Source organism: Salvelinus alpinus, chromosome 19, assembly GCF_045679555.1.
Source record: "Salvelinus alpinus chromosome 19, SLU_Salpinus.1, whole genome shotgun sequence".
NCBI lineage: Eukaryota > Metazoa > Chordata > Actinopteri > Salmoniformes > Salmonidae > Salvelinus > Salvelinus alpinus.
Genome location: NC_092104.1, coordinates 12,731,069 through 12,743,550, shown reverse-complemented (window position 1 = coordinate 12,743,550; position 12,482 = coordinate 12,731,069). Strand labels below are relative to the sequence as shown.

At 42.9% G+C, this 12,482-nt stretch overlaps 1 protein-coding gene across 2 annotated transcripts in view; it reads left to right on the top strand.

The window, feature by feature from the left end:
- Positions 1–12,482, top strand: part of LOC139545028 (collagen alpha-1(XXVII) chain B-like) — a 96,891-nt gene that overhangs the window by 69,511 nt on the left and 14,898 nt on the right. For both annotated transcript variants that reach the window (XM_071352362.1, XM_071352364.1), the window contains exons 23-32: positions 604–657; positions 2,367–2,411; positions 2,645–2,698; positions 3,509–3,562; positions 4,490–4,543; positions 5,688–5,741; positions 8,802–8,855; positions 9,291–9,335; positions 10,783–10,827; positions 11,091–11,144. In XM_071352362.1, the coding sequence (XP_071208463.1) occupies positions 604–657; positions 2,367–2,411; positions 2,645–2,698; positions 3,509–3,562; positions 4,490–4,543; positions 5,688–5,741; positions 8,802–8,855; positions 9,291–9,335; positions 10,783–10,827; positions 11,091–11,144 (513 nt within the window). The remainder of the gene's footprint in view (positions 1–603; positions 658–2,366; positions 2,412–2,644; positions 2,699–3,508; positions 3,563–4,489; positions 4,544–5,687; positions 5,742–8,801; positions 8,856–9,290; positions 9,336–10,782; positions 10,828–11,090; positions 11,145–12,482) is intronic.

Genomic DNA, 12,482 nt, shown 5'->3' with positions numbered 1-12,482 from the left:
ATTCGATCCAATGATGTTTTACTAATGCATTAGTGAGCTAAATTCTCGGTTCCATTGTGGATGGACTTGGGTCTTTGAATAATATAGAGAGGGATAGTGACGTTTCTCTTCTCTGCCAGGAAAAGTCAACAAAAGTAGCACATCTTTTTCAGGCATTAAAACTTTGACAATAACAGAAGACATTCCACGAAATGAGTGTGAAAGCCGAGTGCTTTGTTGGTGCTCTTAAACTTGTAAAAGTTTTTGAGTGTTGTATTGTTCTAACCCATTCGTCCAATCATCATATCACTGGTCTGAGTAAAACAAGATTAGACAGTATAATATTCTGTCCCTAAAAGGACAAATGTCTTGGACACATTATGCTACTGCATGACAAAGTCAACCATCATTTTCACACCATACATTAATCCAAGCACTCTTAAAGCCAGATTGGAGGAGTCCTTAGGACAAATTGTAGCTTTACAGTATATTCTGTCTGTAGGTTTGTTAGTGTGGTGGCGGGTGGGTTACGATACTAGGACGGTTGTCTTTAGGGCAGGTGATGATTCTACTGTACTGTTTGATGAGGTTCAGTACTATGGTTCATGTATGTTTTCTGTTCAGGGCAGACCTGGAAGGCAGGGATTCCCGGGGAAAACAGGTCCCGAAGGACTAAAGGTCAGATTCTATTAACATAATGCACCATCCATCTGCAGGAGTCTATCACTCTCTCTCTCTATCACTCTCTCACTCTATCACTCTCTCCCTCTATCATTCTCTCTACATCCTATTGCCGGAGTCTATCTCTCGCTCTCTATATCACTCGCTCTATCACTCTCTCTCTCTATCACGCTCTCTCTTTATCACTCTCTCCCTCTATCACTCTCTCTCCATCCATCTGCCGGAGTCTATCACTCTCTCTATCACTCTCTCTCTCTATCACTCTCTTTCTCTGTCACTCTCTCTCTCTATCACTCTATCTCCATCCATCTGCCGGAGTATATCACTCCCTCTCTCTATCACACTCTCTCTATCACTCTCTTTCTCTATCATTCTCTCTCTTTCTCTATCACTCTCTCTCTATCACTCTCTCTCTATCACTATCTCGCTCTTTCTCTATCACTCTCGCTCTATCACTCTCTCTCTCTATCACTATATCTCTCTATCTCTCTATCTCTCTCTATCACTCTCTCGCTCTATCACTCTCTCTCTATCACTCTCTCCCTCCCTCTCTCTCTCTATCACTCTCTTTCTCTATCACTCTCTCTCTCTATCACTCTCTCTCCATCCATCTGCTGGAGTCTATCACTCTCTCTCTATCACTCTCTCTCTCTATCACTCTCTTTCTCTATCGCTCTCTTTCTCTATCACTCTCTCCCTCTATCACCCTATCTCTATCACTCTCTCTCTATCACTCTATCACTCTCTCTCTCTCTATCACTCTCTCTCTATCACTCTCTCCATCCATCTGCCGGAGTATATCACTCTCTCTCTCTATCACACTCTCTCTCTATCACACTCTCTCTCTCTATCACTCTCTCTCTCTATCACACTCTCTCTCTCTATCACTCTCTCTCTCTATCACACTCTCTCTCTATCACTCTCTTTCTCTATCATTCTCTCTCTATATAACTCTCTCTCTTTCTCTATCACTCTCTCTCTATCACTCTCTCTCTATCACTATCTCGCTCTTTCTCTATCTCTCTATCACTCTCTCTCTCTCTATCTCTCTATCTCTCTCTATCACTCTCTCGCTCTATCACTCTCTCTCTATCACTCTCTCCCTCCCTCTCTCTCTCTCTATCACTCTCTTTCTCTATCACTCTCTCTCTCTATCACTCTCTCTCCATCCATCTGCTGGAGTCTATCACTCTCTCTCTATCACTCTCTCTCTCTATCACTCTCTTTCTATATCGCTCTCTTTCTCTATCACTCTCTCCCTCTATCACCCTATCTCTATCACTCTCTCTCTATCACTCTATCACTCTCTCTCTCTCTCTATCACTCTCTCTCTATCACTCTCTCCATCCATCTGCCTGAGTCCGTTGTTTAACATGGTCTCCCCTTGCTCTCACTCACTCTTTCTTTCTTTCTTTCTTTCTTTCTTTCTTTCTTTCTTTCTTTCTTTCTTTCTTTCTTTCTTTCTTTATCTCTCTCTCTCTTCCCTCTCTCTCAATTCAAATCAAAGCGTTTTATTGGCATGGCAAACATATGTTTACAGTGTTGCTCTGTCTCTCTCGCTCTCTCATTTAACTGTGTGTAAATTAGATGTCACGTTTCTATTACCAGGGGGACTGGCCTCTAACTAAGCATGTTCTCTCTGACTGATCTGAACTTTAAATGGTTTGAATCTTTTTATGAAATGCTAATTTGGTATTCTGCTGTAGGGCGAGCCCGGAATAACTGGAGAGGTCGGAAAGCTTGGCGAGAGGGTAAAGGCTTTTCTCTCTCCTCTCTCTCGCTCTCTGTTTGTTTATACTTCACTCTGTGTGTGTGTGTCTGTTTATGTGTGTCTGTGTGTGTCTGTTTGTGTGTGTGTGTGCGTCTTTCTCTCTCTTACTGCGTATGTTCATGCGTGTGTGTTTTGCTGTTGCTCCACTGCCTTGCAGGCCATGGTGTAAGTACAGGGCTTTGACTGTGTGCTTTCCTGTGTTGGTCTCTGCAGGGGCTGGTGGGTTTCATCGGCCCTGTTGGGGAGCCTGGCCTCGCAGGAGAAAAGGTTAGCTGTGTATCTTTGCGTTAGACATTACAGGAAGGCTTTTCAACTCATAAACTGTTGTTTCGGTCATATTGAAAGATTCAGATTTGTTATTGCTCTACTTTCCCAGTGGCAAAGATGGTTGAAATGACGTTATTACAAACAGTTGTAAGCTGGTCGAAATTAATTACGTCAGTTCAACCCATTTTGCCTGCTGAGTTTGCTTCCTGTTGATGTCTTGTGCTATAACTACAGATGTAGGATCTTAATTTGAACCAATTGGCTACAGAAAGAAAATCATCTTGCAGCAACAGGAAATGTGAATTATTATGTGCATTATAATAATAATTTGGTAGGTGCTTATATTTGTCCTATTTCACACGTGCAACAAGTGTGTATTAAAACACGTATGAATTGGCAATGTGTTTTTTGCATATCCCACTCCCCCTGAGACACCATCGGATAGTGGGGTCACAGCCAGGGTCTGTCATTAACAACGGCGAACCGTGAGCAATTAGGGTTAAGTGCCTTGCTCAAGGGCACATCAACAGATTTTTGTCGGTTCGGAGATTCGAACTAGAGTCTAACCGCTAGGCTACCTGCCGCCCTGCTAACTATATACCCATGGCACCATCATTTTTTAAACCTTTTTTGTGACCTGACCATAACTAACTACAGGGAAGACTCCTGGTCCTACCTATGTGATGCAGGGTCCTCATAGCTGTGTTGGTTTTCCCAGGTGGACCGTGGGGAGATGGGATTTCCTGGACCGCCAGGGGAAACAAACGCAGCTAATAATAAACTAAACTACAGTGCTATATGTTTTTCCAGGGGGACCGTGGGGAGATGGGATTGCCTGGACCGCCAGGGGAAAAGGGGGCGATGGTAAGGAGTAAGTCTGGACCCCGTCTCTATTCCCAGGGGCATTCAACGCTATATGGGTAGGACAGGATGTCATCTGGGTGCTTGGAGATGAGCAATGGGGCACTAAGATAGGTAACCTTCTGACTGAGAAAGAGATATGTATAGCTTGTACATCTTGTACGAAATTACGTTTTTGTTAGTCATACTGTCAGTCAGCTCAACTTCATGTTGGGATGCACTGTAGCGAGGATAGCATTTATGTTGTATATAAATGTGCAGAAGTTTCCAAATTAATCTCTTCTTGGTTTCTCAACTCATTACCTAGTATTGTAAATGCTTCACACAGCAGCAAACAGCTGGGAGCCCCATATTGTTTGCATCTACATTATCTTCTCAGCATATTGACTCAAGATGTTCATTGTATAACAACGCAGTGCCTCAGCTATTGAGAAGTGATAGAGTAAGGCAGATACAGTTATGACAGATCTCACTACTCTTACAAAAAAGGGTTCCAGAAGAGGTTTTTGGCTGTCCACAAGGGAGAACCCTTTTTGGTTCCAGGTAGAACCCTTTTTGGTTCCAGATAGAACTATGTTGGGTTCCATGTAGAACCCTCTAGGGAAAGGATTCTACATGGAACTCAAAAAGGTTCTACCTGGAACCAAAAAGGGTTCTTCAAAGGATTTTCCTATGGGGACAGCCGAAAAACTATTTTAGGTTCTAGATAGCACTTTTTTTTCTAAGAGTGTACCTAAACTAACAAACTGTTCAGTCAGCCACATCGTACAGTCTAAAAATAGACAATACAGTACATTGAAACAGTTGAACAGCTAACAATTGTCAATAGTCATCAGTTCACTGTCAGTATTAGAGTATGTTAGAAAGAGGTTTTAAATGGGTTTGAAGTATGATGAATGTCTTCATGCTGTTGTTCTGTGTGTCTGTCAGGGTCATCCTGGAACTCCTGGAGAGTGTGGTTCATCAGGACCTCTAGGGATACCAGTAAGTAAAGCCTGTTTGCTTCACACATTTAGTGCCAGTTTCCCAGTCACAGATTAAGCATAGTCCTGGACCAGAATTTTTTTTCAGTGGAGATTATTTTTATTCCATAGAATAGTCTTAATTTGGGTCTGGGAAACCGGCCCATAACATTTGGTACCATTTTAAACGTCTTGTGCCCTGTAGATTTACTACAAGAATGAACCCCATCCCACCAACACTACTCTGAAATAGCATCGTTTCTAGTTTGGCATTAGATGCAGCATGGCAGAATGCATTTAGAAGCAAGGCATCAGTGCTGTAAACAAACTGAATGAGACATCAAGTTAAAACCTGTTCTATTTGGTACATTCAGCAGCTTGGCATAGAGTCTGTTTGAGTTTAGTTTAAGTGTCTTCAAAGGTCAGACTTAGCCTCTTAAAAACTCTTAGGCTACTACCCATTCTGGCTCCTCAAGGGTTTGTTGCCTGCCTCGTTTGGAATCCAGCTACATAAACATAGCCAAGAAAGGTCTGTGATGAGGCCTCACTAATACCGTTTAATCTTCGCTCATTTAGACACTAAAGACAGTTGTACACACAAGAGGCGTTTGGGAGACATTCCCCACAGCACATACCTTGGTTGATGTTGATGGGAAGTGACAGAAAGACACTCAATCAGTGTCAGGATAGCTGCCATGCCAGCTGTAAACTTTAGCACCTCTGGCTAAGCTAATGCAGCTCCCACCCTTTACCTTTATAGCATGTCTACATGTCTTTAGTCTCCTCACGCCGTGCACCGACATCACACAAGTTGTGGCAAGACATGCCGGTCAGACTCAGAGATGCTTTAGCAAGCTGCGCAGGAGACTGCAGCAGAAGAGTGCATTAGTGTTAATCACAGAGCATACTCTTCTACTTCTTCTGACCAGGTGTCCTTTGAAAATTACATGCTTCATCTCAATAGGATCTCCTGTGCAAGCATGACTAAATGCATATCCTTCAGGGTCATTAGATCAGCTCTTTGGTCATGATAGAGATGCATTACATTCACTAGCATCCTGTAGGCCCAGCTCCAGTCTCATTAGTCAGTCCTGCTACTCGTCTCAGTGAGTGTGGTAACGTTACTGCCTTCCATCATATAATGTGGTGTGTTCTTCCTCCTGCAGGGTCCAGCCGGTTCGAGGGGTCTCGGTGGGATCAGAGGACCTAAAGGCAGGAGGGTAAGGAACAGGATGTACTCCTTCAGCATCCACTACGTTCCCTACACACCATCATTTGTTATGGCTACATTTTTTTATTAATGCAAGCTAGTATCGCTGTGGATGGAAACTTTTCCAGACCTTCGCACGCTAACTATAGATTTGCTATCATGACACCGCCAAAGTACAATGCACAGTCTTACAACTTCAACTACAAAATAACCCTTGGTAACCCTTTATTGTACAGTTTGAATAAAGGGTTAACTAACTGTCTATTGCACTGCAGGTCTATCCAACTTCATGACTGATCCCTCTAATATGCATAAGTGGTATAATTATAGGCATATTATGGAATAATTTTGCATAACTCATTTCATGTTCTATGCAATCCCATATTGAATATTTAATAACTTAGAATAGCAGTAAATTATAATAAGGCTTATAAAAATAAACCATAGAAGATGAACGCAATTAAACTCAGTTAAGACACATTAAGAAATGGAAAATACCCCTCAGCGTCTTCTATTGGGACAGTGACCAAAGGCTGCCTAGGCCTGTTAGTAGACTAATGTTAGAAACGATCACCAGCTGGTTCTGAGGCAGAAATTCTTCAAAGTTAAATAATAATGCCTTATATAGATCAGTTACTAAAGCACCGGCAACAAAATCTACTCAAACCTTGTCAGACAGTGATACCTTTTAGATCAGCACCACCACCAACTGGTCCCAGATCTGTTTGGGATCTTGCCAACTCCATTATCAAGCCTAGGAACAAACAGAGACCTAGTATCAAGCCAAACATGTTATGACAATCCCATAAGGAGTTTTCAAGAAAGCAGGCACCCAGGCTAGCAGACTGGCACCCAGGCAAGCAGACTGGCACCCAGGCAAGCAGACTGGCACCCAGGCTAGCAGACTGGCACCCAGGCTAGCAGACTGGCACCCAGGCTAGCAGACTGACACCCAGGCTAGCAGACTGACACCCAGGCTAGCCAGTAATACATTAGTACTGGGAACAGAGATGATAGATATCTGTTTGAGAGAGAAGTTTCTGTAACAACAGATTGGACCATTTACTATATAGCATCAGTCCAAGTCCTCCTTTGTTACTTGAGTGTTTACTGGCGTATGTTGAGGTTGGACAGCCGTAGTAAGTGTGGTTTTGAATGAGGCTGGAGGAGGAACAAGGAGAGTACAGTATACAGTTCTGTCATTGACTCTAACCCCCCCTGGTGTAAGTTATTTTTATCCATGACTCTGCAGTCCTCAAGGGATGCATCTCCCCAAATCATATGTGTACAATAACAAAACACATGCTGGCCACCTTGAATCTTTGACCTCGACCATACATCCAGTCTCTTCTTCCTATAAGACCAAGAGCCATAGTATTCACAGAGATGGGCATGGTAGACGAAGAAGTCCAGCAAAAAGGCATGGTCTGGTCGAATGTATACGGAGCAGAACAGATCATGGCGTCCATAGCCAGAGCAGAGAATAGACAAGTGTAGTCAGTGTCACGATCATCTCGGGTTCAAAAGAAACAGGACGGTTCAATTCTCGTGAACTCAGCGGAGAGAGCAAACTGAATGACTGTGTCTAGTTACAGTCTGTCCTGTGCAATGGAACAAAGTAGTTTACCGACATCACAGGTAGACTTAGGCGATATATGGTTTATTCCGTATACCAGGGTATTTCCAAATATCAACGGTATGTTTTCAATGCCGGGGGGGTTGGGGGCACTCCCCCCTCGCGGGGTTGCGTGCTACGCCACTGCTTATAACTAACACTAAGTTAAGAATAATTATAAGACATATAAGATGTGTCAAATCAATTATATCCAGCTCAGGGCTCCAGTTATGCATGAAATAGTTGGCTAACTTGCTAGCTAAGTGGCTAGATGTCAAGATCAAGCTTCTTGGTTCCAGCAGAGACATTCAATCCCCTCCTGGATCAAGATCCCTTTATTTTGTTCATTTACCTTTTTTTCTATTTGAAATAGCGCCCCCTGTGTGCACTTCCAGTAATACCGTATTCCCCGGTACAGAAACGGTATGAAGGTATGAAAATCTGCATACTGCCCAACCCTAATCAGAAGGCTGACTGGATTTTCCATGGGATAAGTGACCTATAATTGTCTTCCTATCAGCGATGTCCTCTCCTCACAAACGTTGAGGCTAGTTCACTGCATATGACTGAGGCTGTATTTTTCTCCTTCAAACAGAACATGCTTTCTTCAATGCCAGAATGGCTTTTTATATTTGATGCACCCATGCTAGATGTCTGAAGCACATGGATAATTTTCCTTTATCAAATTTGTGAAACTGTTCACCTATATTTTGAGTTTCTCTGCAGGAATCCTAGGCATTGATATCTAGTTGTTTCGGTCCGGATGATTCAGCAGTTGGTATTTGAAAGGTCATGGCTTCTCTGTGTGACACTGTCCCCAATGTTCAGCTGAATACTGTGGCCATGTGATCATGGAAAGACGATGGGAGCAGAATCGAGACATCAGTGTGCATTTTACTGTATAGGTCACAAGTGGCTTTAGGAGAAAACCCCTAACATTTACAGCACCGACCAGTCACCTCTCCCTCTGTGTCTCCAACCATAGTCGCATGTTTAAAACTGTCTCCAATAATCACTCTTTCCTCTCTGTAACCACGGTACCCACCACGGTCATGGGAAGTGCCTAAATAATATATGAAATCGTTTTTTTTAAGCAATTCCTCAAATTAACACAATTGCAGTAGAATGGGATCATTTAAGTGGGAACATTTAAACGTTTATGTTAGACCACATTTATTGCTGTTAAACGCCTTTCTGGCTGAAGAGCCCTACATGAAGAAGAGGACACTTTATATTCATTCAATTACTCTCTCTCTCCTGACTTTCTCTCTCTCTCTCTCTCTCTCTCTCTCTCTCTCTCTCTCTCTCTCTCTCTCTCTCTCTCTCTCTCTCTCTCTCTCCTGACTTTCTCTCTCTCTCTCTCTCTCTCTCTCTCTCTCTCTCTCTCTCTCTCTCTCTCTCTCTCTCTCTCTCTCTCTCTCTCTCTCTCTCTCTCTCTCTCTCTCTCTCCTTCAGGGTCCGAGGGGTCCTGACGGTCCAGCTGGGGAGAAGGGGTCAGTTGGAGGAAAGGTGAGGATGGGGTTAAAAGTTCAGAGGTCACACTATTGTTTGTTCTGCTGCATTGACCTCCTCAGTTACGGAACACTATGACTTCATTCCCCAATGAACACACCAACCACAGCCAATGGAAAACATGGATACTGCAATGCGGCATTTGTTTGTGCCTTAATTTGGTACTTAAATATGTCCATATAATACTTTTAAATGTGGCTTTGTTCACAAGTCTTTTATTGCTTTGATTATTTTCAACATCTGAAGGACACTTTCTGGGACAGGATCTTCTTTTAGGGATATTTTCTTTGCCAACTTTGGGAAACTTTTAATTAAAATGATTGTAAACTGTTTGTGGCATTCTTAAAGACAAGAGTTCTTGGGTATTGTGTGTGTGGGTCTGTCTGTGTTAGTAAGACCATAAGTGACATTGACAAATTTGTTTTTCTACAGGGTCCCGATGGTCCACCAGGAAAACTAGGCTTCCCAGGGGAGATGGTATGTAGTACGAGCAGTTTTAAGACCGTTACGTTTTTAATAACAGTTTTTGCTCATACCCTCCCACTCTGCCCAGTTATGGGCCGTGTCCAACCCATGGACCTTTGGGTATATGCTTTCCTACCTCACATGACTACTTTGCCATGCCTGGTAATGAATAATATAGTACGATGAGCCTATGGGTGTTTATCAAAATGTATTCTACCTACTTCCTGCCACAAGCACCAAATTGGAGCACGGGAGTGTAGGAGTAGAGTCCAAATCAAAGTATGCAAAACGGAGCACAGAGGGAACTTCTCGGATGCTTACTCCGTTTGCATATCGATGCAAGCTTCAACGGAAAGTATGCACCTAAATATGACGCAACCACGTAAAACCATGTTATTTGAGTTGAAGCAAGAGGAAAATAAGCTCAGACTTTGGAATTAAATGTTTCCTATTCACATGTTACCTAACTACAATATTTTATCTTAATACGTTAATTTATTTATTTTATTTTATTTAACCAGGCAAGTCAGTTATTAAGAACAAATTTGTATTTACAATGACGGCCTACACCGGCCAAACCCGGATAACACTGGGCCAATCGTGCACCGCCCTATGGGACTCCCAATCACGGCTGGTTGTGATACAGCTTGGATTTGAACCAGGGTGTCTGTAGTGACACCTCTAGCACTGAGATGCAGTGCCTTAGACCGCTGCGCCATAATGTATTAATACTGGCATGTTTAGATTGCGAGCCCATAGTAAGTCAATAGGCCTAACATTAACTGGCTAGCTACTACTGTTGGTTATTTGGCAGCTAGCTACCCACGTAAAATTGACATCGACTTTGCATATCATTTGTTTTATGTCATTTTTGCTTGTTAAACTATCTGGTTGCTGGATTATTACGATTATGTAGCTGACTGATAGTTATGAAGTAGAACATTTGCTTTGTGTATATCTTATTTGGTCTCTATTGTTGCCATTGTCCTGGCTGGAAGAAGGTTCAGTGAATGGGGAGGTGCAGCGTGAGGTAATACAGTAGGGGGAGTGCTGCTCAAATGTATTGTTTTATGCGTTATCCACACTCTCGTCCTCACAAGTATGTACCCAAGAGAATGTCCTCAGAGAATGTACTCGGAGCGTGAGAGTATGGAGCACGGTAGTATGCATATTGACAAACATGCTATGAGTCCCCATTCATACTACATTCAACTTGTAAATACATTTACATCAGCGGTTCCAATGGCTCATTTAGTTAGAGTACAATGCTGGTAAGATTCAATGTTAAAGTTGTTGGTTTGATTCCCGCATGGGACATTCACATTGAATATTAATGTCAACCATGTGTCACTTTACATAAATGTGTTTGCAGTGCTAAATGACCATAATATTTCCTCTAAATTACCATATTATGTGTTTATTATTTAAAACCCTTTTTCTTTCTGTTATTTTGCTCCAGGGAAAGATTGGGGAGCCTGGGGAAGCTGGTCCTAAAGGATTTCCAGTAAGTGATTGGGCTAACAGAGTGCTCTTTTAGGTTAGTCATGACTAGGGTGGATACCTGTTGGGGGAAACCATTAGCAATTGGAAAAGAGAGGCTTGTGTGTAGCATGTTGGACAATACACTTAACTATGAATGTAAGAGTAATGTATTGGTGTAACGAAACCAACTAGCCTAGGGGTGGGATGTACTTGATATAGTAGAAAATGGACGTGCCCTAAGCACTAAACTATCTCCATTCCTTACAATGGTTTGTAATATTCCAGGGTCGCAAAGGACCCTCAGGAGCTCCAGGTGCCAAAGGAATAGAAGGAGAGCCGGTAAGTTCTTTTACCTCTAAATGTGACGCTGAGGCATCTCCCAAATCAAATTAAAGTTTATTGGTCGCGTACACAGTTTAGCAGGTGTTATAGTGGTGCATTGAAAAACGTATCTTACTACCTTCTAACAATGCAGTCAAATGTCAAACAATTAAAATATTTTTTTATATAAAGAAAAAAAAGGCGGAACCAAATCCAAAAACGGCGGCAAATCCAATCAACATCCAAAATAGCACTGTAGCAGTATAAAAATGCAATCTATACATATGTACACCGGGGGAATTTACATAAGATATACTAGAAATGCTATGTACAGCAGTAGATATATTAGAAGGACGTATGTCAAGAATCCAGAATATAAAATAATATGCAGTGTGTATAAACAGTATAACTAAAATACAATGTACAGTAGTAGTAATATCAGAATAATCTATGTCGGTGATACAGTATATAAATACACAGTGTGAAACGGGAAGTGACCAGTGGTTCAATGTCTCTATAACATGGGACAGCAGTGTTGGCTGTGAGTGGGTGTGAGTGTGAGTGTGTGATAGCTTGTGACGGCTATTGATGGCTGTCTGATGGCCTGGTAATAGAATCCGTTTTTTATTCTCTCGGTCTTGGCTTTGATGGATCTGTATTGTCTCCGTCTGTCGGGCGGTAGCCGAGTGAACAGTCCGTGGCTCGGGGTACTGAGGTCCTTGATGATCTTCTTGGCCTTCCCTTGACACCGAGTGCAATAGATGTCCTGGAGGGCAGGCAGCATGGCCCGGTGATGCGTTGGGCTGTTCCACCCATTCAGTTGAGGGTGGAGTAGTTGCCGTACCTGGCGGTGATGCAGCCCTACTGAATGCTCTCAATGGTGCATCTGTAGAAGTTTGTGAGGGTCTTAGGGGACATACCACATTTCTTCAGCCGTCTGAGGTTGTAGCGGCGCTGTTATGGCGAGACCATTTCAGGTCCTCAGTGATGTGCATGCAGAGGAACTTGAAGCTTTTGACCCTATTGACTGCGGCCCTGTCGATGAGGATGGGGACATGCTCCCTCTTCTGTCTCCTGTAGTCCACGATAAGCTCCTTCGTTTTGTTGAGAGAGAGGTTATGTTCCTGGCACCACTCGGCAAGGGCTTTAACCTCCTCCCTGTAGGCTGTCTCATCGTTATTGGTAATCAGGCCTACCACTGTTGTGTTGTCAACAAACTTATTGATTGAGTTGGAGTTGTGCGTGGTCACACAGTCATGGGTAAACAGGGAGTACAGGAGAGGGCTGAGCACACACTCCATGGGGGCCCCTGTGTTGAGAATCAGCGTGGTGGAGGTGTTGTTGCCTACCCTCACC